Genomic DNA, 20,512 nt, shown 5'->3' with positions numbered 1-20,512 from the left:
GATGTTACCCAGCTTTACAGAGAGGGCATGCAGCAGGTCACACAGCCTGTGAGTGATCAGTGTGTCTGACTTGGGAGCATGCTATGGACAGTCCACAGTCCTTTCTGAGAGGGATGAGGGACGTGACAGGCATGTCTTGGTGGAGATCTGGCAGGACACTCCTGGGAAGCTCCCTGGAGGCAGGGACTTGGTTTCCTTTGTCCATTGCAGTGTCCCAGGGCCTGCCCAGTGCGTACCTTGGAGTACCAGCCATAGCTGCAGGCCCACGTCCTTGGGATCATTTACCTTCCCATCCTCCTGTTCACTCATTTATCCAAAAATATTTATCAGCTACTCACGAGACCAACCCAAATCCAGGGACAGTCTGCAAGATAACTAGTCTGTGGTCTCAGAGTGGTCAGTCCCACAAGGAAAAGGGAAGCCAGAGGAGCTGTTTCAAGTTAAAGGGTCCAGAAGAGAAATGACAGTGTCATGCACTACGTGGTCCTGGCTTGAATCTGGCAAAAGGAACAGGAATTTGGCACAAAGTCTGTGGATGAGCTGGTAGTGTTGTCTTGACGTTAAAGGTGCTGATTTTCATCATTATGCTGTGGTTATAATTAATTACCGCTGCTCTTCTGAAGTGCACCGAAAGCCTCGCTGCTCCTGAGCTACTTCCAAAACAGAACCGGCAGGAGGCTGCACCTCAGCTCTTTGTACTATTCTTGCAAGTTTTTGTTTGTTTTGTTGTTCTGGGGATTGAACCCAGGGCCTTGTGGTGGCCAGGCAAGTGCTTTACCCCTGAGCCACATCCCCAGCCCTTTATTTTATTTTGAGACAGTCTCACTAAGTTGCCCAGGCTGGCCTCAAACTCACAGTCCTGCCTCAGCCTCCCAAGTAACCCAGCCTTACAACTTTTTGCTGAGTTTCAAATTATTTGAAAACTACAAGTGCACTTACAGGTAAAAACTCAGACAGCAGCCATGGCCAGGTGCTCTCTGGGTGCAGCTGGCCCAGTCTGGACCAGAACAGTGTCCTGCTTTTGTGGAATAAAGTAGGGTGAGGAGCTTAATGAGGTGCTACAGGCGCGGCCCTCACAGACCCAGTCAAGTTCAGGGCTTGAACCTGGCTGTTTCTCTCCGCCCACCCCTGCCAAGGTCCACCAGCTCCTGAAGAAAGGACAACTGGAGTTTGTCCTTGGAGGCCAGGTCATGCATGATGAGGCTGTGACCCACCTTGATGACCAGATTCTACAGCTCACAGGTATGGCCACCCCGCCCTACACCCAGGGACTCCAGTGGGCTAGGAGTTCCAGCTGTGGCCACCCCGCAGTGTGAAGCCCGCCCCCTGGAAATGGTGACTCCTGGAGCACACCCATGCCTGGCCAAGGGAGCTGAGTGCCAGGGTCGAGCTGGGTGCATCCTGACCCTGCTCAGTCCCGTCCCCGTGGCCCTGAGCATGGGATGTGGCCTCCCTGTGGCCCAGTTTCCTTTGTTGATAAGTGTGATGTTGATGCCCACCTGAGAGAGTCGTCGTGAGGATTCAATTGGGATGATTCAGGTGAAGGACTTTAAGTGGAATGTGTGGTCCTCTGGGGTGCTCAGCTGACTTCACCACCCCCCCACCACCCTCACCTCGGTCACCACCTCAGTCACCACCAGCACCAGCACCCTCTTCCCCTGCACCATCACCATCCTCGTCCTCACCATCTCCATCCCCTCCATGGTCACTATACTCCCTGTCCCCGCCACGGTTGCAGTGGGCATGTCACACTGCAGGCTGTAGCCACGCCCGCCGTGGGCCGTGTTCCTCAGAGGTGTGGGAGTGGTGGAGCTGACCACCCTCACCATCTCTGGTCCCCTGGGCCCTTTTTACCTGGGTTGAGCTGTAGTGGGCCCTGCTGTGAAGTGGGCCCCAGAAGGGAAGAAAGAGGCAGGCAGTGGACGGCCTCCCACCAAGCTGGCCTCCCACATGGAGCTGGGCCCCTTCCCGAGTTGGGGCGTGAGGTGCCTCTGCCCAGACCTGTCCTGCTGTCCGGGCTGTTGGGAGCTCCTGCCCTCCTCTTGGCCCTCATGTCAACTCACACCTGAATGTTGGATGTGACATTTTTATTGAGGTGGCGTTTGTTTCCAGCATCTCTGAGACGAGTCAGAGGTGGGCGCAGCCCCCGTGACTGAAGCTTTCAGCCCCCTCCTCAGGCAGCAGTGCCCTAGCGGATTCTCAGAGGCCTGGGGGAGTGGCAGGTGCCAGCAGTAACCACCCCTGCCCCTGAGCCGGCCTGAGGAGGCCAGGCAACACCAGGCGGAGTGGAGGGAGGGAGGAGTCCAGGCAGGAGTGAAGGAGGCCACTACTGTCCTGTCCCCCCACTGGTGCTCCCTCCCTCTCCTTTGCTGATGGATCCCTCCCTCTATCCCTCCAGTGTTCCCTAGCAGTATTTAAAACACGTTGAACAACACCTTACGCATCTGCAGGTCTGGGCAGCCCAGGGCATAGTGGATATCCAGCCTTCCTGTCCTCCCTTGTCCCTGCCTCCACACATGGCTTGGCCTGTCCACTGGGTCACTGTACTAGTGAGACACTGGTTCGGCTGCTGCAGTAGGGACCAAGAGCCATGAAAGACTGTCTTTATGGTTAAGGTGGGAAGTCTTCCCTGGAGCCCAGCAGGGTCACCACACGTGCGATAGCCATCGTCCATGCTATTAAAGATAAACTGAGGCACGTGAGGGACATGTGGGAGCTCCTCTGTGCAGACGGCAGCCCCTGAATTGGCAGCACCACCCTGCGGATGACCAGGGCGGGAGGCCATGTGGGGAGAACCTTCTTGAGGAGATCCTGGAAGCAAGCCCTGATTAGGATCCACGTACGCAAGTCTGGCCCTGGTGGCTTACCCGTCCTCCCTCGGTCCCTGCCTTGGTCTCTTACATAGAGACCCAGGGCGCCAGTGCCGCCACAGCCCAGTGGCCTGAGTCATTGAGGGCACCCACCTCTGGCTGCTGACAGAAGGGAGTGCGTGTGTGGCTGGCCCAGACCTCTGTAGGTCCTCACGGCTGGAGTCCCCAGAGCAGGGACCCAAGAGAGAAGGCAGAAGTGATGGTGATGGCAGGTGCCCTGCCCCTTAGCACTCAGCCCACTTCCGTGTTTGTTGGGGGTGAGTCCCCAGGTCCCGCAGCTGGCCCGGCACCCCTCAGCACCAGAGCTTGTCCAAGCTCACGGAGAGAGCCTCACCGGCCCCCGGGCTGCCACATGGGCAGGCCTTGAGGGCACGGAGTAAGCCAGTCAGGAAGGGCAAAACGGAGGACCGCACTTACAGGGGGTTCCCGGAGCCCTCAGGTCCACAGGGACAGAAGGCAGAATGGCCGTCACCAGGGACAGGAGTTGGCGTTCAGAGAGCTTATGCAAGATGGAAGGAGATCTGGATGGCGGTGACCCTGCAGGACCCTGGGCACTACCTCTGTGGGACCTGCCTGGCCTGGCGGCTGGTGCCCCAGCCTGCTGGACGGGCAGTGAGCCTGCCGCGGGTCACTAGCAGGGCGACGCTCTCTTTGCAGAAGGACACGGGTTTCTCTATGAGACCTTTGGGATCCGGCCACAGTTCTCCTGGCACGTTGACCCATTTGGTGCCTCGGCCACGACCCCCACCCTGTTTGCCCTGGCGGGCTTCAACGCCCACCTCATCTCCCGGATCGACTACGACCTGAAGGAAGCCATGCAGGAGGCCCAGGTGCGTGCTGTGCCACACCTGCCGTCACCCCTCGTTCAGCACATCTTGGGGGACGCCACCAGGTGCCTGAGCCTGAGCGTGTGGGGTGCCTGGCCTGCCCTCGTCTTGCCACCTCCCCAGGGTGCCCTCTTCCAGCAGGCCCAGCCCTAATGGCCCCCTCCAGTCCAGAGACACCTTCCTCCCCTTCCACAGGGCCTGGGGCCATCCCAGGTCCTCAGGCCCCTCCAGGGACCAAGCAAAGCGCACTGAGGAACCAGAGGAGGAGAGTAGGCCCAGCTGGAGCACAGCAGCGGCCTCTGACGTCCGAGGCAGCAAGACAGTGGACAGGGCAGACCTCCCGGCTGTGTGCCCAGGAGCCGCGGGCTCCACCCTCATCTCCCATTAACCTCCCTCAGCAGCCCAGGAGGCTGGGGCTGCGGGAATAAAGTCCCCCCAACTGGAGCTTGGGCAGCAGACATCTGGGGTTGCAGGCCTGAGCTGCAGGGGCAGCTGCCACAGGCCCCTCTCCTGGCTTGTCAATGTTGTTTTCTCTCTGTGTCTCTGCTGTGTGTCCACATGTCCCTTTTTATAAGGGCCCGAGTCCTACTTGCATTGGACCCACCAATGACCTCATTCTAACATGGTCACCTCCACAAGACCCTGCTTACAGTCAAGGTTCTGGGGGCTGGAACTTCAGCGTAACTTTGTGGAGGGTGATATTCAACCCGTCATAGATGAGCAGAATCATAATCGTACCCATTTCACAGATGGGGAAACTAAGGCCCAAAAGGCCGACTTGTCCTGTCCAGGACGCCCTGGAGAGCAGTGGTAGAGAGTGGTAGAGCTGGCCAGGGGAAGTTATGCAGAAGGACATCAGGCTCCAGGCAGGTCAGCAAAGGAACATTTCACTGAGGGCCTGGCAGAGAGGTGGTGAGGACCCTCTCCAGTCAGTTGCTTTCACCTGCCTGTGACCCCATGAGTGCTGGGAGTGGCTCCCCATTTATCCTGGGGCATAAGGCCTTGTGTGTGGCCCCAAGCCAGAGCCGAGCAGAACTAGGACTTCACACCTGCCTTGCAACCCTGAGCATCAGAACTATTGAGGGGCAGGCTTCGCACTTGTGAGAGGCAGTGAGCCCCGTGCCCGGAGTCTTCAGGTGAACTAGAGCAGGCTTCTCCTGGAGGACCTGGCAGCGAGAAGCCTGCAAGAAGCAGGAGGGTGAAGGAGCAACTGCTGGCGGGCAGACTCCACGGGGGGCTTGAGAGTGGCCTGGAGGGATGTTACAGAGGGGGCAGCAGCAGGAGGTCTTGGCCCACAGAGAGCGGAAGGTGAGGACTGGCCAGGGGGCACAAGCTGGGCTGGGGTGATGCAGCCAGGGCTGCGGCTGTCCTGTCCTCACTGTCCCCGTGGCTTGCAGGGGCTGCAGTTTGTGTGGCGAGGGTCCAAGAGCCTCTCGGCACAGCAGCAGATCTTCACACACGTCATGGACCAGTTCAGCTACTGCACGCCCTCACAGCTGTCCTTCTCCAACAGGTACCAGCCCTCCCCAGCGACCGCCCTCGCACCTCCCCTTCCCCAACAGGTTCCAGCCCTTCCCCAGCAGCTGCCACCTGCTCCTCTGCACCTTCCTGAGACCCCAGACCCACGTGTCTGGCCCCCGCAGGTGGTGAGCAGTTGCTGTGACACCATCTTGAGCATTTCCAGTCCCCAGGCCCCATTCTTGGTGTTGTGCCATGCCCAGCCACCCTGAAGCCCTAGGCAGAGGGGAGACCCTTGGATACCCGTCCTAAATTATTTCCGACTGGTATTTCTTCATCATGGATTTTTGTGTTGATTTTGATTTTTTTCTAAGTATCACATTAATATGTCATTGATCTTGATGACCGAGATTTTGGGCACCTGTGAATGGTGAACAAAGGAACCGGCTGGTCCTGGTGGGGGAGCAGGGGCTGCTGGCCAGGCCGGGGGGCGTGGCACCCCTGTTCCCATGCGGGTGAGTGGAGCGGCGCCTGGAGCCCCGTCTGGGCACACCTCTCCTCCTGCTCTGCACTCTGCCTCCCCACAGGTCCGGGTTTTACTGGAATGGTGTGGCTGTCTTTCCAGAGCCACCTCCGGATGGGGTGTACCCCAACATGAGCGAGCCTGTCACCCCAGCTAACATCGACCTCTACGCCAAGGAGCTGGTGGCCAACGTGAAGCAGAGGGCTGCCTGGTTCCAGACTCCTTACATCCTCTGGCCCTGGGTAAGGCAGGGACCTGGGCCTCATGTCCTGTCACAGCCCAGGGCCTGCTGTGCAGAGTCCAGCCCCTGTGCTCGGGCCCTGTGGCAGCTTGCACCAAGCCAGCCTGCCCAGGCCCCACCCCTCTGCACCCCTTCCCCACAGACCACAGGGCCTCAGCCACTCCTCCAGCCTCCCTCCACCCTGGACTCACCCCGGCCTCTCCCACCTGACAGCAAACCCCCGGGCCAAGCAGCTTCCACTCCTGCCTGATGGACCGCACTTGCCATTGCAGTGTTGGGGGCTGAAGCCCAAGCCAAAACCCCCCACTTGACCTCCGGTTCCCTCTGTAACATGGGAACAATGACAATACCTGCTGCATAGTCTCCATCCAGGGTTGGTGAGGGGCAGTGCCAGGCAGGAGACCATGCCACGGTCTTGGACCTTTACCGATCACCCGCTGTGTGCCAGGCACTGTTCTAAGGGACGGTTCGCCTCATCCATCTGATTTGCACCAATGAGCCTACAAAGCGGACATTACTGCTGACCCGTTTTGCAGTTGAGGGGCCTGAGGCTCAGGAAGGTTATGGAGTTTCCTAAGGCCACTCAGCCTCTTAGCAGGGCAGCTGGGAAGGGCGGGAATTCGTGTCCAGACCGGTCACCGAGGGCTGCCTCTCCTGAAGGTGCATAAAGGCCAAGGGATCAGTGATTATCACCCTAGCCATGTCCGCAGGTAGCAGTGCCATGGGCCTCGGATGCGCAGGGGTGCCAGCTGTGGGAGCCGGTGACCCTTGTTGGCGCCACGGAGCGTGGCAGGGCTGCCATTGGGAGGCAGTGCTGACCCTCCTTCCTGGGCAAGGTCTGTGCTCTGAGGCACAAGCCATTGCTTCTGTGTCCCCTGCAGGGATGTGACAAGCAGTTCTTCAATGCCTCGGTGCAGTTCGCTAACATGGACCCACTGCTGGACCACATCAACAACCGGTCCCAGGAGCTCGGCGTCTCGGTGGAGTACGCCACGCTGGGCGATTACTTCCGCGCCCTGCACGCCCTCAATATCTCCTGGGCCGTCTACAACCACCATGACTTCCTGCCCTATTCCTCAGGTACAAGCCTGGGCGCTGGGGTAGCAGTCTAGTGTCAGGGCCGGCACAGGACTGCACATCCCTCAGTGTCCACAGGGGTGCCCCACAGGCCCGGTGTGGGGCCCTGAGGCAGACAGGCCCCACCTGCCTACTTCCTGGTTCAGCTCCCACCCTGCCCACACAAGCAGTTTGCCGCCCTGCCCTGGCAGTGCCCTGCAGGGGGCACCCTCCTCACCTGCTCCTTCTCCTGTGCCCCTATGCACCTCTTCCAGGGATCCCTTCCCCAGACACTGAGTCTGGGCTGGGTGACTCCACAGTGTCCCAACAGCCCCAGGCTTTCTTTTTTAATTGCTTCACTACTCTTGGGGATCTGGTCTCCTCTGCCTCACGAATGTGTCCTCAGGCCCGCAGCTGGCCGGCCACACATAGCACAACCTATGACCCTCTCCTCCGGGGCTCTGTAAAAGTCATGAGGCCTCCCTGTGGCAAAATGGGGACACCAGTGTGCTTTGTTCTCATGGTCGTAACAATTGCATGAGACCAGAAGAGTGGTTAACCTCCCACCCAGCACACAGGGGGCTCAGCCAAGGGAGCTGGGAGTAACTGCGATGCTCAAACCAGAGTCTGAGATGAAACTAGATCCCCACTTCAGCCAGTGGATGGTCTGGTAAGCTGGCCGAGAAGGCCTCTTGTCACTGTAGCAGCTCATCAAGGCAGGGGCGCCTCCCTGTCAGCTCTGAGTCACAGCCGCCAAAGCCAGTTCTTCACAGCCATTGGGGGAGGTGTTGCCCCTCCTCACAGCAGTCTGTGTCCTCAGTGCTGCAGCGACCCCCGCAGTTCACCCCCAATTTCTTCTTTCTGGGTTCTTGTCTAGTGAATTCAAAGAATGAAATCCACAGACAGCCAGGAGTGAGTGCAAGAAAAGCCAGAGCTCTCTCAGGGCAAGAGGGGACCGACAGGGGTGGCCGCTCAAGTGTGCCAGTCTAAGGGTTTAGGTAGCGCCTGGATCGATGCTATGGGTCCAAATTTTGCTGACGGGGTTTGGAAAAGTACCAGTGCTGTTGGTCGGGCTGCGATCCCATTCAGGTCTGCCCTGCTTTCATTTTCCTGCCGCTCCTGGAGAAGGGGGAGGTTGAGGTCAGAGGATCATGGGTATTCAGGGGTTCAAGGCTGCAGCACTGTGTAGAGTGGGCACCAGCACCAGGCCTTGGCCTGGCCACCCAGAGACACCCTGGCTGGCCTGGGCCCTGGCTGTCTGCTCCTCAGGCCCACACCTGCCCAGCTCCAGCAGCTGCAGCCGAGCTGGCTGCCTACACTCCAGCCACCAGCCCTGCTCCAGGACGAGGGCTTGGCTTCAGCGCTGTCCCCAGTCCTTTGTGCCAGGTTAGGAATGTGGCTTGCCAGCCCCTGCTTGAGAGACTGCTTCATGGCCTGCAGGGTACAGCAAAGCTGATGGTAGCATCAGCACCCTGTCCCTGTGGGCCCTACAACCCACACCCCCGGGCACCCCGCTGGCGACTCCTGCAGGTCTGCTCACCTGCCTAGCTTGGGGGACAGATAGAAATTGCTCTTCTCAGACCACTCCCAGACCCCCTCGGGCCTCCACAGGGGGATGGCTTTGGCCAAATGTTAAAATCTACATTGGTTGCATAAGATGAGCAGCCCAGCCAGGCTGGGTGGGATGGTGGCTGGGCCACCATGAGCCAGGAAAGCGCAGGCTCTCAAATGCAGCCTTTCCTCCCAGCTCTGCCTAGCACTGACTCCCATGCTTGGCTGACTGATTCGAGAGGCTGCTTTGGGAAAGGAGGCATGCCACGGCTGTCCCCAGAGAGCTGAGGAAGCCCAGGGGCATCTGGCCAGGTGGCCACCATGTCATGTGGCCTGGGCACCTGGAGCTAGGCCTATCTGGGGCCTCCCAGCCACAGTGACAGGAAAGAACTGGCCCTGGGCAGTGACTCCCAGCACACCTGGGTTTGGGTCACACCCCTCCCAGCATGGGCTGTTGCTCCAGCAAGCGGAGATACTTCTTGAGCTCTGGGGTGGTCGTGGTAAAATGGGGTTTCTGCAGGACTAGGGGGGACACCCACGTGAAAGCTTCCTGGTGGCCAGCCCCCTTCTCCGTGTTTATTTGTGGCTGCAGGGCTCCGGGGGACCTGGCTGCTGCTCAGACTCATGCCTGTCGGGGGTTAGGCTTACCACTCTGGGCCTCGGTCTCAGGCTGCGTGGAGATGGGGTGGGCTGCACAGCTGCCAGGACCCTCTGGTTTGCACCAATTTGCTGAGGGGTGCGGCTACAATCAAGGTGGGCAGAGATGATGTGGGCGTGGCTACAGTGAAAGTGGGAGGGGATTTGTCCTGGGGACAGGATGCGCCCTCAGTGGGGGCGGGTGGTTAGAGCTAGGCAGGAGAGTTGTGGGCGTGGCTAGCTGTGAGGTGGGCGTGGCCACGTCCAGGCTGGCTGCTCTAATTAGCGTTTGGGCTGTAAAGTTGCCTGATAGGGAATCCGGCCCCCAGCCTTGACCCCAAGCCCTCATCCGTTTCGCCATGCTGCAGGGGACGCTGCCTATCTGACTCCACAGCCTGTGGCCTTTCCTCTGGGCCGTGGGGCCACCCACCAGGGACTGGCCCAGGTCTGTGGGGAAGAGCAGGGAAGAGGCACAGGGCAAACCCGGGGCAGCAAAGAGGCAGACCCTGCAGGGAACTGAGAACCCCCTTGGGAGACAGGCAGACCGAGGTGCTCAGCCACCTCCCTCCCGGGCCCTGGCAGCCAGACAGCAGCTACCTGGGATGGCTCAGCTCCCACACTACCCTGAGCATTCTTCCTAGGCCTCGGGAGGCTGCTGAAGTGCAGGCCTGTCCCAGGACTCACACAAAGCCCTCCTTCTGGGGCTGTGTCCTACCCACCTGGTTCCTGTCTTGCTCTCTTCCCTCCCTGAGGTTTCCCAGATACTACCTTGTCACTGGCGTTGATCCTCCTGCACCTACTCTGTCCCCAACCTGCCCTGACACTCCTGCCCTGCCCCAGGCTCTGTCCAGGGCTCCCTGAGCAGTTCTCTTCTGGCTTGGAGAAGGTCCCTGGACTGAGAGCCACAGCCTGGGGTCACCGCCTGCCCAAGTTGCCCTCCTAGGCCACCCAGGCACACTCCGCCTTTCTGGTCCCCGTTCCTGAGCAGTGCAAGAGTGAGGACGTAGTGGGCTCCACAGGCAAGGGACCCTCAAACTCCCTGTCTGCCCTCATCTCCCAGAACCATTTGCTGCCTGGACGGGCTTCTACACCTCCCGCAGTATGCTCAAGGGGATGGCACGGAGAGCCAGCGCCCTGCTGTACGCAGGGGAGTCCATGTTCACGCGTTACATGTGGCCAGTGCCTCACGGGGCTCTGGACCCCACCTGGGCCCTTCAGCAGCTCCAGCAGCTCCGCTGGGCCGTCTCAGAGGTAAGGCCAGGCTTCTCAGCCACAGGGGTGGGACTGACACCCCTGCTGTGCATCCTTGTCCTAGCAAATCCTCCAGCCCAGGCTCTGGGGCCCCATTTCACAGATGAGAAAAGCGAGACTCCCCGTCACTGGGTCGTGCACCATAAAGCTGGGCCAAGTTCTCTTGGCACCCAGCTGGTGGCTTCAAAGCTTTATATGTAATTCTTCCAAGAGGAATAAGGACCAAGTAGAATGGCAGTGGTGTCAGCCAGTCCTGCCTGGAGCTAAACCATAGCCCCACTGTGACCTCAGTGACAACATCTAGGAGGGTGGTGGGGCAGTCGTGACAATAGGCTTGACCTGGTTGGCACTGCAGCTGCCACGTAGCCAGGGTTCCAGGCTTTCCTTCTCCACGTGCTCCCCAGGTAGGGAAAGTGAGGCCCCAGGAGCCTTGTATGCTGTCCGTGGTCACCCATCCACACGGGACCATGCTGGCTGTGACTTCTTTACCGCTGCCTTGAAGGGGCAGCTGGCAGAACTCGCCTTGTGCTGGGCGTACACTGCTCTAAGTCCATCAGAGCGGCTGGCCACAGCAGCTTCCACTGTGGAGCTCCATGTCCCCTTCTGTGAGGACACAGTCCTGCCCCTGCCTCGGAGCAGAGGAGCGTGAATGTCGTGTGGTGTGAAGGGTGCCCAGAACAAACCAGCTACGCGTGGGGCAAGATGGACCGGGTGGGGCAGGTCCTTCCCAGAGTCTCCTGGCTGCCCAGGATGGCAGACCTGGCCAGGGGTTCCACAAGGTCAGCGAAAGGGGCCGGTTCTGCAGCCTCTCTCACCTCAGCTTCCTCTTCTGGGAAGTGGGAGGGACGCCCACCTTCTCCCCTGGCATGAGACCAGCACCTTGTAGGGTCAGATCCTGATCCCCGCCTCTTCCTCACGTCTGACAACGGGTGCCACAGGTCCAGCACCATGACGCCGTCACTGGAACTGAGTCCCCCAAGGTGAGAGACATGTACATGGAGCATCTGGCCATAGGGATGCAGGGCGTGCGCAAGATAATGTCCTCTATTGTCCTGGACAAGTTCCAGCTCAGGGTGACAGCCCGGGCAGCCGAATCAGGTAAGCCAGACCCCCACAGAGAGGCTGAGACCCCCCTCTGAGAATAGAGCCCAGAAGGGCCAAGGAGGGGGCCTAGTGTCCTGAGTCCACAGCCCCTGCGACCCCTTACTGTTGGCATGACCTTGACCTTGGCAGTGGCTCCAGTGCCCCAGGCCTCCACTTCTTCATCTACGGGATGAGGAAGGGCTGACCTGAGCCTTGGGGATGGTAAGCCTGGCGTCTGTAAGACTGGGCCTGTCATGGTCCTCGTTTCATAGCTGCGATCCTGAGACCATTGATCTACTAGCTCAGGGCCACACGGGTCGGAAGGAACAGAGCAGGGGTCTGACCCCTTAACCCATGCTCCCCTGCCTTGCAGGGAAGATGCCAGCGTCCTTGGCCCTGTCCTGCTCCCAGCACCCTCCTGGGCTCAGCTGGGCTGCAGATCACTTCCTGGTGGCCGTTGGATCCGCCTCCTGATCACAGGGTTTCACAAATTGTCCAGTGTACCAGTTCACCCAGGACGGGGGCTGTCAAACCCCAAAAATCCTGGGCAAATGGGGACAATTGGTCTCCCTACAGAAGCACGAGGTTTTCCTATCCACGGCCCTGATCCCCGCCTCTGCCTTTACTGTGGTCACGCACTTCCCGATGCTCCCCCGGCCTTCCCGCCGCCCCAGCAGTGTCTGGGCGGTGCCATCTTCCAGCCCTGCCCTTGCCCTTCCCTCTTGCAGGTCTGGAAGGCCTTGGGGACCAGGACTGGAATAAACAGGACCCCCACCCTGGGGCATCAGGGCGCTGAGAGAGACAGGCACAGACAGGCCCCTGTGAGATGGGCTTTGATGTCATTGCCAAGTGGCACAGTTGATGGGCAACCACTCCAATGCCATGCTCATGCCATCCCCACAGGCACACAGGGAGTCAGGAGAGAAGACAGAGAAGCCGTCCCAGGCACAGGGGAGGAGCCAGCAGAGCGGGGAGGCTGCAAAGCGGGTGCCGTGTTGGGGATCCTGGGACTTCCAGCACAGGAGATGGCAGGATGGGAGAGACGGGAGGCCAGGCCCATGGTGCAGGGCCCCCAAGCGCCAGTTCAGGGTCCAGAGAATTTTTTTCCTCACAATGCCAAGTACTCAAAGCTTTGGATCCAGGCCTCGGAAGCTGGGTCACTTTAGGCCAATGACTGTACTTCTCGTGTCTCAGTCTCCTCATCAGTAAAGTGGGCCAATGGGGAGAGATGTGTGAGGGACAGCGGACCCTCAGCCACCCGAGGGACACCTCATTTTCCCTTTGTTTCTTCCCCGCTCAGGGATTGCACTGAGTCACATGTGACCAAGCTGTGCACCTGCTCCTCTCTGGCTCCCCTGGGGGCTCCAGAGGGCTGGGTCTCACCTGCCTTTTTCCCATGTACCCAGAGGTGTGGAGTGAGCCAGGCAGCAACCCGAAGCCTGATGGGTACTCTGCCTCAGTCTACAACCCATTGGCCTGGACCGTCACCACCATCGTCACCCTGACTATTCAATTCCCCAGAGTCAGTGTCACAGACGAAATGGGCCACCCCGTGCCCGCACAGGTATGGACATGTGGTCCTGCAGGAAGGACGTTTGCCATTTGCCACTTGCTGATCTAATCTGTGTCCCACTTGCACATGCAGAAAGGCCTGGGGGTCTTAAAGGGCTGAACAGAGCTGCAGATGTTGGCGAGGCGCAGGCTGCCCCTTCCACCCCCCTGACATCCGTATGAGTTGCCATCTCTTCTCCCCTTCCGCTGCCTGGAGCTGCCCTGGTTCCAGAAGGCACTCTGTCATCCAGCCCACGCCCCCTTGGGGAGGAGGGAGAGGGACTGACATGGCTCAGCCACTCAGCACACACCCTCCAGGGGGGGTGCTGGGCCCCTGGACAGGAGTGAGGCCCAGCCCACCAGGGGACCCAGTCACAGATGGTTATGGTGTGGAGGGTGACTCAGGAGCCAGTGGAGGGTCCCCAAGCCGAGACTGAGGAGGAGGGGAGGCCTGGAATAGACCCAGCACGTGCCACCCCTGTGTCCTGAGAGGAGTCCCTTCCGCAGGGATTTCTGGAGCTCCGCCGTGTGTCAGACCCTTCCTAGGTGCAGGGACACTGTAGTAACCGCAGGACAGAATCCCTGCTGTCTGTCAGGGATAAAATTCTAGTGGTGAGACAGGTGAGAAGCAAAATAAGACGGGGCCAGTGACAGCCGTGGGGAACAGTTCACAAGCACTAGGGCTGGGGCTCACCTGACAAGGGTGGCCCAGGTCGCAGCCCGCACGGTGTCTGTGTTTGGGGTAAAGGTCAGGTTGGGGGCAGGAGTGGCAAACGTGGGTTTAACACTAGGCCCCCAGGAGCCTCCCCAGGGGACACGGAAACTGCATGCCTCAGCTGCAGAGCCGCCGGGAGGTCCCCAGCCCAAGCCTCTTACTTGTGGCTCTCGAAAAAGGGGTCAGTGAATCAGACAAGTTGAAGGGGCGGGAAAAAGATCTATTCATGATGCCCAGAGAAGAGAAGATGGCAGGCTGTGGTGCTCACAAACCCAGCTCCCCCCAGTGAGAGTCAGGCAAGGGAAGGGAGGGGGCTGAGGACAGGCGAGGGCTTCTGACTGAGGCGCGTAGGTGCCCTGGGTGGGTCTGCTCATGGTAAGAGCTTGGCGGCCTTGGAAATGGCTCATTACCGTTATCTTGGTGTCTTCTGCCTTAAAGTGGGGGAGACGTCAGGTAACTTTCAGGCAAATCAGCCTGTGCTCCCAGACCTGGACGGCAGGCCTTAAATGGGCACCCTGGCTGGGCGCAGAGTTGAGCAGAAACCTGATGCAGGGTTCAGTGGGAAGGGGGGCGGATCCAGCCTGAAGGCAGAGCTTTCCCGCCCTGTTATGGCACCCGCAGGACAAAAGCAGGCTTGGCCCCAGGCACAGTGGCACAGGCCTATAATCCCAGAGGCTCAGGAGGCTGAGGCAGGAAGATCGTGAGTTCAAAGCCAACCTCAGCAACAGGGAGGCACTAAGCAACTCAGTGAGACCCTGTGTCTAAATAAAATACAAAACAGGGCTGGGGATGTGGCTCAGTGGTCGAGTGCCCCTGAGTTCAATCCCTGATACCAAAAAAAAGCAGGCACCCGAGCTGTTCCCATCATGGGTGACTAATATGAATAGTTCCCCTGTGTGACGTCCAGAGTGAGTGATTTGTAAAGTAGCCAAAAGCAACCTAAGCCAGGGACTTTTCTAAGACCCCTTCCAACACCCCCATCCCAAGCCAGATACCTTGTAGCTGGGGAGAAGCCAGGAGGGTTGACCTGAAAGGGTCCTTCTCTGTGGAGACAAGGGATGGGGTTGCCCCTTCTGAGGAAGTGAGGGGAGCTGCATCTTGCTGGAACTGAGGACCCCCTTACCGAGGGGGGAGGAGGAGGAGGGTCTTAAAAACTTCTCTGGTGCTGTGGTAGATGGTTGGGACAAGAGAGGGTTTGGGGACACCTGGGCTACTGCCAGGGAGGGTCCACGTCAGCTATCACCAGCCGGAGGCCACAAAGACGAGACAGCAAGAGGCCGAGTCCTGGGAATGAGCACGGTGGGGCATGGTGGCCTGAACAGTAGCTGTGGGTGGTGAGCTGGAAGGGCCACAGCAGGGTTCCGGCTGGGGAAGGCTGGGGGAGCAGGTGGGGTGGAGGAGTGGCCCTGAGCTCAGCTGTGGATGACCAGGGGAGGCATCTAGCAGGAAGCGGTCCTTGTGGGTCTCAGGTTCCAGGACAGGTCAGAGGATAAGATCAGGGCATCAGTCACTTGGCAGATGAAGGAGGATTGAAGGAGCTGGGGTGACCCTGAGTACGAGAAGCCCTGGGCACCCTGAGAGCCAGCCATCTTCAGGCCACTAAAATATGCTCCAGGGGCCATTATGTTTTGTGGTGGTCCTAGGGGGTGCAGCCAAAACAAGGGAGGACAAGGAGAGCTCAATCCAGGAGACAAGGACACTGCTGGCTCAGTGGACAGTGAGCACCCCCTGTCCAGGAGGGATGCAAGCCAGGGGTCACCAGTGGACCGAGTGTCCTCCCTGCGCTGAAATCCACCTCCACTCCATCCTGCTGGTTGCAGATCCAGAACTCAACGAAGGACCCCTCTGCCTACGACCTGCTCATCCTGAGCGTCATCCCGGGACTCAGTTACCGGCACTACAGGGTCATGCCCACTACAGAGGCCCAGGAGGCTACCACCATGGCCACCACGCTCCGGTTTAAGAGCAAGCTGAGGAGACATAGCAGCTCACAGAAAAAGCGCCTGGTGACTATGGCAAACGACTGCTACACCGTGCAGTTCGACCAGGACACCAACCTGATGCACAGCATCTGGGAGAGGTAAGGCTCAGTCACTGCTGGTCTGCCGCAGAGGCGCACCCAGGGCCTGGACCAGTAGGGCCCCCAGTTCCCATTGGTGTCTCCATTGGCTCACCTGCCTGAGAGAAGGACCAAATGTGGTGAGGCCTCTTCCTGCTCTTGTGATCTTTAATTCAAGGCGTATGAGTCTACGCCAAGGCAAAAAAAAAAAAAAAAAAAAAAGGCAAAAAAAAAAAAAAAGCTTTCTTATGCCTTCTAATTCCAAAGATTCCAAAGCTGTTATCCAGAGAAAAGAGGGCATTGAGGAAATCACCCTGAGAAAACATATGTTCACATTATCCACTTTAACCGAGAATCTCTATTCAGGAAATGGTCACACTGTCTCTAGAACATGAAGTGCATTGGTCAGCTTTTCATTGCTATGACAAAATACTGGAGAAAACCACTTAGAGGAGGAAAGGCTGCTTTGGCTCCCAGGTGCAGAGGTTTTGGTCCATAGTTAGCCAGCTCCGTTGCTTTGGGCCTGAGGCAAACATCCTAGTGGAAGGGCATGGCAGAGGACAGCCACTCAGTTCACGACAGCCTCAGCAGAGAGCAGGGGAGAAGGGGAGGGGCCAGGTACAAGATAAAGTCCCCCAAAGCATGGCCCTAAGGACCCACTCTGCTCAGCCACACCCCTCCTCCTGCTGGTTTTCACCACTTCCCAGCAGTCCATTGCTGTCGGTGGGTTGATCCACATGGGGTTACAGCCCTCGTGAGCCAGTCACCCCCAGACTCCTGCCTCTGAACATTGCTCTATTGGAGACCAAGCCTTCCATACATGAGCCTTTGGGGGACCTTCAGTTCAAACTACCTTTCCATCCATCCATTCATACCTGGACCCCCACCCGCCCACCCCGCTCTCAGCCTTCCTTCTCTGTCCGGTACTCAGCCCTGCGCTCATCCCGCCGGCTGGCCGTGCTGTGGGAGAGGCGGTTGTGCTGGTGGTGTGGACAGGGCTGGGGCAGGGTCTCTCAGCAGCCCTCCACTTTCCAGAGCGTGGGACTTCCCTGGGAGTTGGGCCACGGATTCCTCCCTAGATGTGGGCAGCTGGAGCAGCTGGCAGTAGGCAGCAGGCGGAAACGGAGCAGGTCGCCAGCCGCGTGAGCTTCCCGGCCAGGCTGGGAGAGGCCGAGTGCCTTCCCTCCGTCAGTCCCCAGCACCACCTTGCCACCTCCTTCCTCCAGTCCGCAGATGGGTGCACCTAGGCCCTGCCCACCTGGCACTCTCCAGTCCCAGAGCCCACGCCATGCTGTCCGGTGCCTGGCCCTGTCTCTCTCTCACTCTGGAACTCTGGGGTGAGGACAGGGATGTTCTTATTAGGTTCCTAAAGCCCACCTGTCACCTGCACAGAGGAGGGGCTGCGGGAGCTGGCGGGCTCAGAGGAGGCGCAGAAGAGGTGGCTGAAACCCAGGATCCAGGCACAGAGCGGGGGAGCCCATTGCCCTTCAAGGGAACCGGCCCACGCAGAGCCTCAGGAGGAGCGTGCAAGTTGAGAGGCCTTTGGCCCTGATGTGACAGCTTCCTGAGGTGGCCACCTTCCACACTTTTCTCCTCTAAATGTGCCAGTCCGCAGTGTTAGCGTCCTCGCAGTGGTGCAGCTGTCCCCCAGTCCATTTTGAGCCCTTTTGTCACCCAATAACCCTCCTGCAGTGTGGCAGCCACTTCCCCAGGAGCCTCCCCCGGGGCCCTGGCCACCCCAGCCAGCTTTCTGTGTCCATGGATTTGTCCAATCTGGACATTTCATATATGTAGCGACCTACCTGTTGTGGCCTATTTGTGTCACCGAGGACCTGTCCTCCAGGTTTACATGTGGTAGCAAAGGCCAGCGCCTCATTCCTTTTTAAGGCCAAATGGTGTCCATTGCACGGACCGGCCATATTCTGTTCACCTTTCTTTAGTCAAGGGACACTTGGGTTGTTTGGCTACTGTCAATGATGCTGCTGTGAACAGTCACGAGTGCTTGACATTTCCCTTGGGTATGACCAGGAGTGGACTTGCTAGGTTGTGGGGAAACTGGGTTTCAGCTTTTTTTTTTTGGTGGGGACTTACCAGGGATCTAACCAGAGGCACTTAGCCACTGAGCCACATCCTCAGCCCTTTTTTTTTTTTAATTTTTTTAAGTTGTTGATGGACCTTTATTTTATTTATTTGTATGTGGTACTCAGAATTGAACCCAGTGCCTCATGCATGCCAGGCAAGTGCTCTACTACTGAGCCACCTCAGCCCTTTTTTATATTTTATTTAGAGGCAGGGTCTTGCTGAGTTGCTTAGGCCCTCACTAAGTTGCTGAGGCTAACTTTGAATTCATGATCCTCCTGCCTCAGCCTCCCCAGCCACTGGGATTATAGGCATGTGCCACTGTGCCCACCTGCTCCGCTTTGCCTTCCCACCAGCACTGTGTGGAGGCCCCGGTGTGTCACATCCCCCGTCACTTGTCTCTGCCATTTCAGTCATGGCCGTTCTGTGGGTGTGAAGTGCCACTGCCCTGTGTTTTTGATTTGCATGTCCTTGATGACTAGTGATGGTGAGTATCTCTATGTGCTTATTGGCAGTGGCCTGTCACCATAGTGAAATGTGTACCCAGGTCTTTGGCCACTTTTAAATTGGGTTGTCTTTGCACTGTTGGATTGTAGGAGCTCTTTATGTAATGTAGGTCGGTGGTCCTTGAGCAGATATAGGATTCGCACATTGTTCCCCCCAGTCTTGGACTTTATCCTGTCTCCGTGGCCTTTGAAAAGAAGCTAGGGCCGTGGGCCTGGGCCAGGAGATCAGAGGCCTTTTGTGTCAGACAATTGGACATCACTGCTTTTTCTCCTCTGCATCAGGGTCTCAGCAGGACCCTTCTTAACACGTCTCCTTTCTTCCCCTCCTGGCTCCTTCCCCAGACCACGGAAGTCCTCAAAGTGGGCTGTGCGGTCCTTCCCACTTTGCCCACAACAAGTCCAAGCCCGTTAAAAATAACATACCAACACGTTCCTTGATGAGGCTGCATATATATTTGCAATTAAAATATACATCTCTAGGGCCTTGGGACCCCTCCCCATCTGCCCATATCCTCCATCTTAACCAGAACAACCTAAGGGGGGTGAGCACGGGTTTTGGAGTCTGAGCTGAACTTGAACTGGCTGGCCTCCTTCCCAGATGCACCGCGTTCATTGGTGGAGCCACGGCACTTGGCCCAGCCGCTGTGCTTCCACGTGCCTCAGAGTGAAGCTGGTTAACAGGTCGTGTCCCTGGGGCCTGAGGGTCAGGAGAATTTAACCAGGTGAAGGAAGGCCCTGGCATGTGATGTGACATGGGGTCATAAATATGGTGTCCTGCTGGACAGCTCAGGGTCAGCAGGACAGAAATCCCTTCCAGTAGTGGTGTGGCTCACAGACCCAGCTGGCCACCTGGATGGCCCAACCCCTGTGATGGTGCCCTCTGCTGGGCCTGGAATGCAGCCCACAGAGATAGGGGTGGGATCCGAGGTCTGGCTGGCTCTGGCTGGGGTCTTTACGTGGACCCCGCTGGGTCCTGGTGACCGTTGTGCAGGCTCCTCCGGGTGATTCTCCTCATTCTGGGCTCTTGGCTGCATCTGGACGGGGGATGGTCTGCTGGCTCCAGACCCCGTGCAGGAAAACGGTGGTGTGTTCTCTTGCTCGCCACTGCAGAGAAAGCAACCGCACAGTGCCCCTGACGCAGGAGTTCCTGGAGTACCAGGCCAATGGCGACGTGCACCAGGGCCCCGTTTCTGACAATTACATGTTCACTGCCAACAAGACTGCAGTGCCCGCCTGGAAGACTGTGGTGATGGAGCTCGTGAGGGGCAAGCTGGTGACTGAGGTCCGGCAATACTTCTACAGGTGCCTGGGAATGCCCTGGACTAGCCAATGAGTGAGTGCGGCCACCCCGGGGGCCGCCCTGGCATTCAGTTGAGGCTGCTATCTCTGGGCATGCTTTCTCATGTGCATGGGCCTAGTCATTTGGCCGGAGCCTGGGTTCAGAGAGGGGCTCTTGTTAGGTCCAGGCCCACACAGCAGCTCCATGGTGTCAGGGACCCAGGCTCCTCCCGCAGCATTTCTGAGTGTGCCATTGTGCACGTGGCCCTGGGAGGCCCCCTTTGTACCCACCCTGCCAGCAGGAAGGACGGGGAGAGGAAAGGAGCACAGGGAGGCTCTGCAGCCTTACCTCCCACACCTCCTCCTCCTCCAGGAACACCACTGCCCAGAATTACACCTTTGCAATCCACTCCCGGCTTGCCCACGTGTCTTCGGACCCCGACCAAGAGCTGCTCTGTCACCGGATAGAGCAGAAGTACCGGGTGGGCCCCTTGGAGCTGAACCGAGAGGCCATCCTGAGGACCAGCAGTGATATAAATAACGAGAAGCTCATCTATTCAGACAACAATGGCTACCAGATGCAGCGGAGGCCCTACCAGGCCTTTGTGAACAACGTCATCGCCCGGGTAACCCACCTTGCCACCACTGCACCCTGCCACACACTGCCTGGTTCCTTTAATGCCCCCGTACCCCAGATCTGCCTACGCAGGATTGAGCGCACAGGCTCCCAGTCAGACTGTGACTGGATTCTGGGGCTACCACATATGTATGAGAGAGCTCTGTTTGTACCTCTTTCCTCTTCTGAAGAATCAGTGCTTTGTCAGTGGG

General features: G+C 58.5%; 1 protein-coding gene across 2 annotated transcripts in view; it reads left to right on the top strand.

The window, feature by feature from the left end:
• MAN2B2 (mannosidase alpha class 2B member 2) overlaps nt 1-20,512 on the top strand; it is a 29,783-nt gene that overhangs the window by 3,464 nt on the left and 5,807 nt on the right. For both annotated transcript variants that reach the window (XM_081303855.1, XM_081303856.1), the window contains exons 3-13: nt 1,137-1,242; nt 3,528-3,700; nt 5,095-5,210; nt 5,743-5,920; nt 6,801-6,999; nt 10,223-10,413; nt 11,352-11,511; nt 12,903-13,060; nt 15,583-15,842; nt 19,517-19,708; nt 20,058-20,310. In XM_081303855.1, the coding sequence (XP_081159981.1) occupies nt 1,137-1,242; nt 3,528-3,700; nt 5,095-5,210; nt 5,743-5,920; nt 6,801-6,999; nt 10,223-10,413; nt 11,352-11,511; nt 12,903-13,060; nt 15,583-15,842; nt 19,517-19,708; nt 20,058-20,310 (1,986 nt within the window). The remainder of the gene's footprint in view (nt 1-1,136; nt 1,243-3,527; nt 3,701-5,094; nt 5,211-5,742; nt 5,921-6,800; nt 7,000-10,222; nt 10,414-11,351; nt 11,512-12,902; nt 13,061-15,582; nt 15,843-19,516; nt 19,709-20,057; nt 20,311-20,512) is intronic.

This window comes from Spermophilus citellus, assembly GCF_964194105.1.
Source record: "Spermophilus citellus genome assembly, chromosome: 8".
In the NCBI taxonomy this organism is placed as follows: domain Eukaryota; kingdom Metazoa; phylum Chordata; class Mammalia; order Rodentia; family Sciuridae; genus Spermophilus; species Spermophilus citellus.
This window is presented reverse-complemented; position numbering and strand designations above follow the sequence as displayed.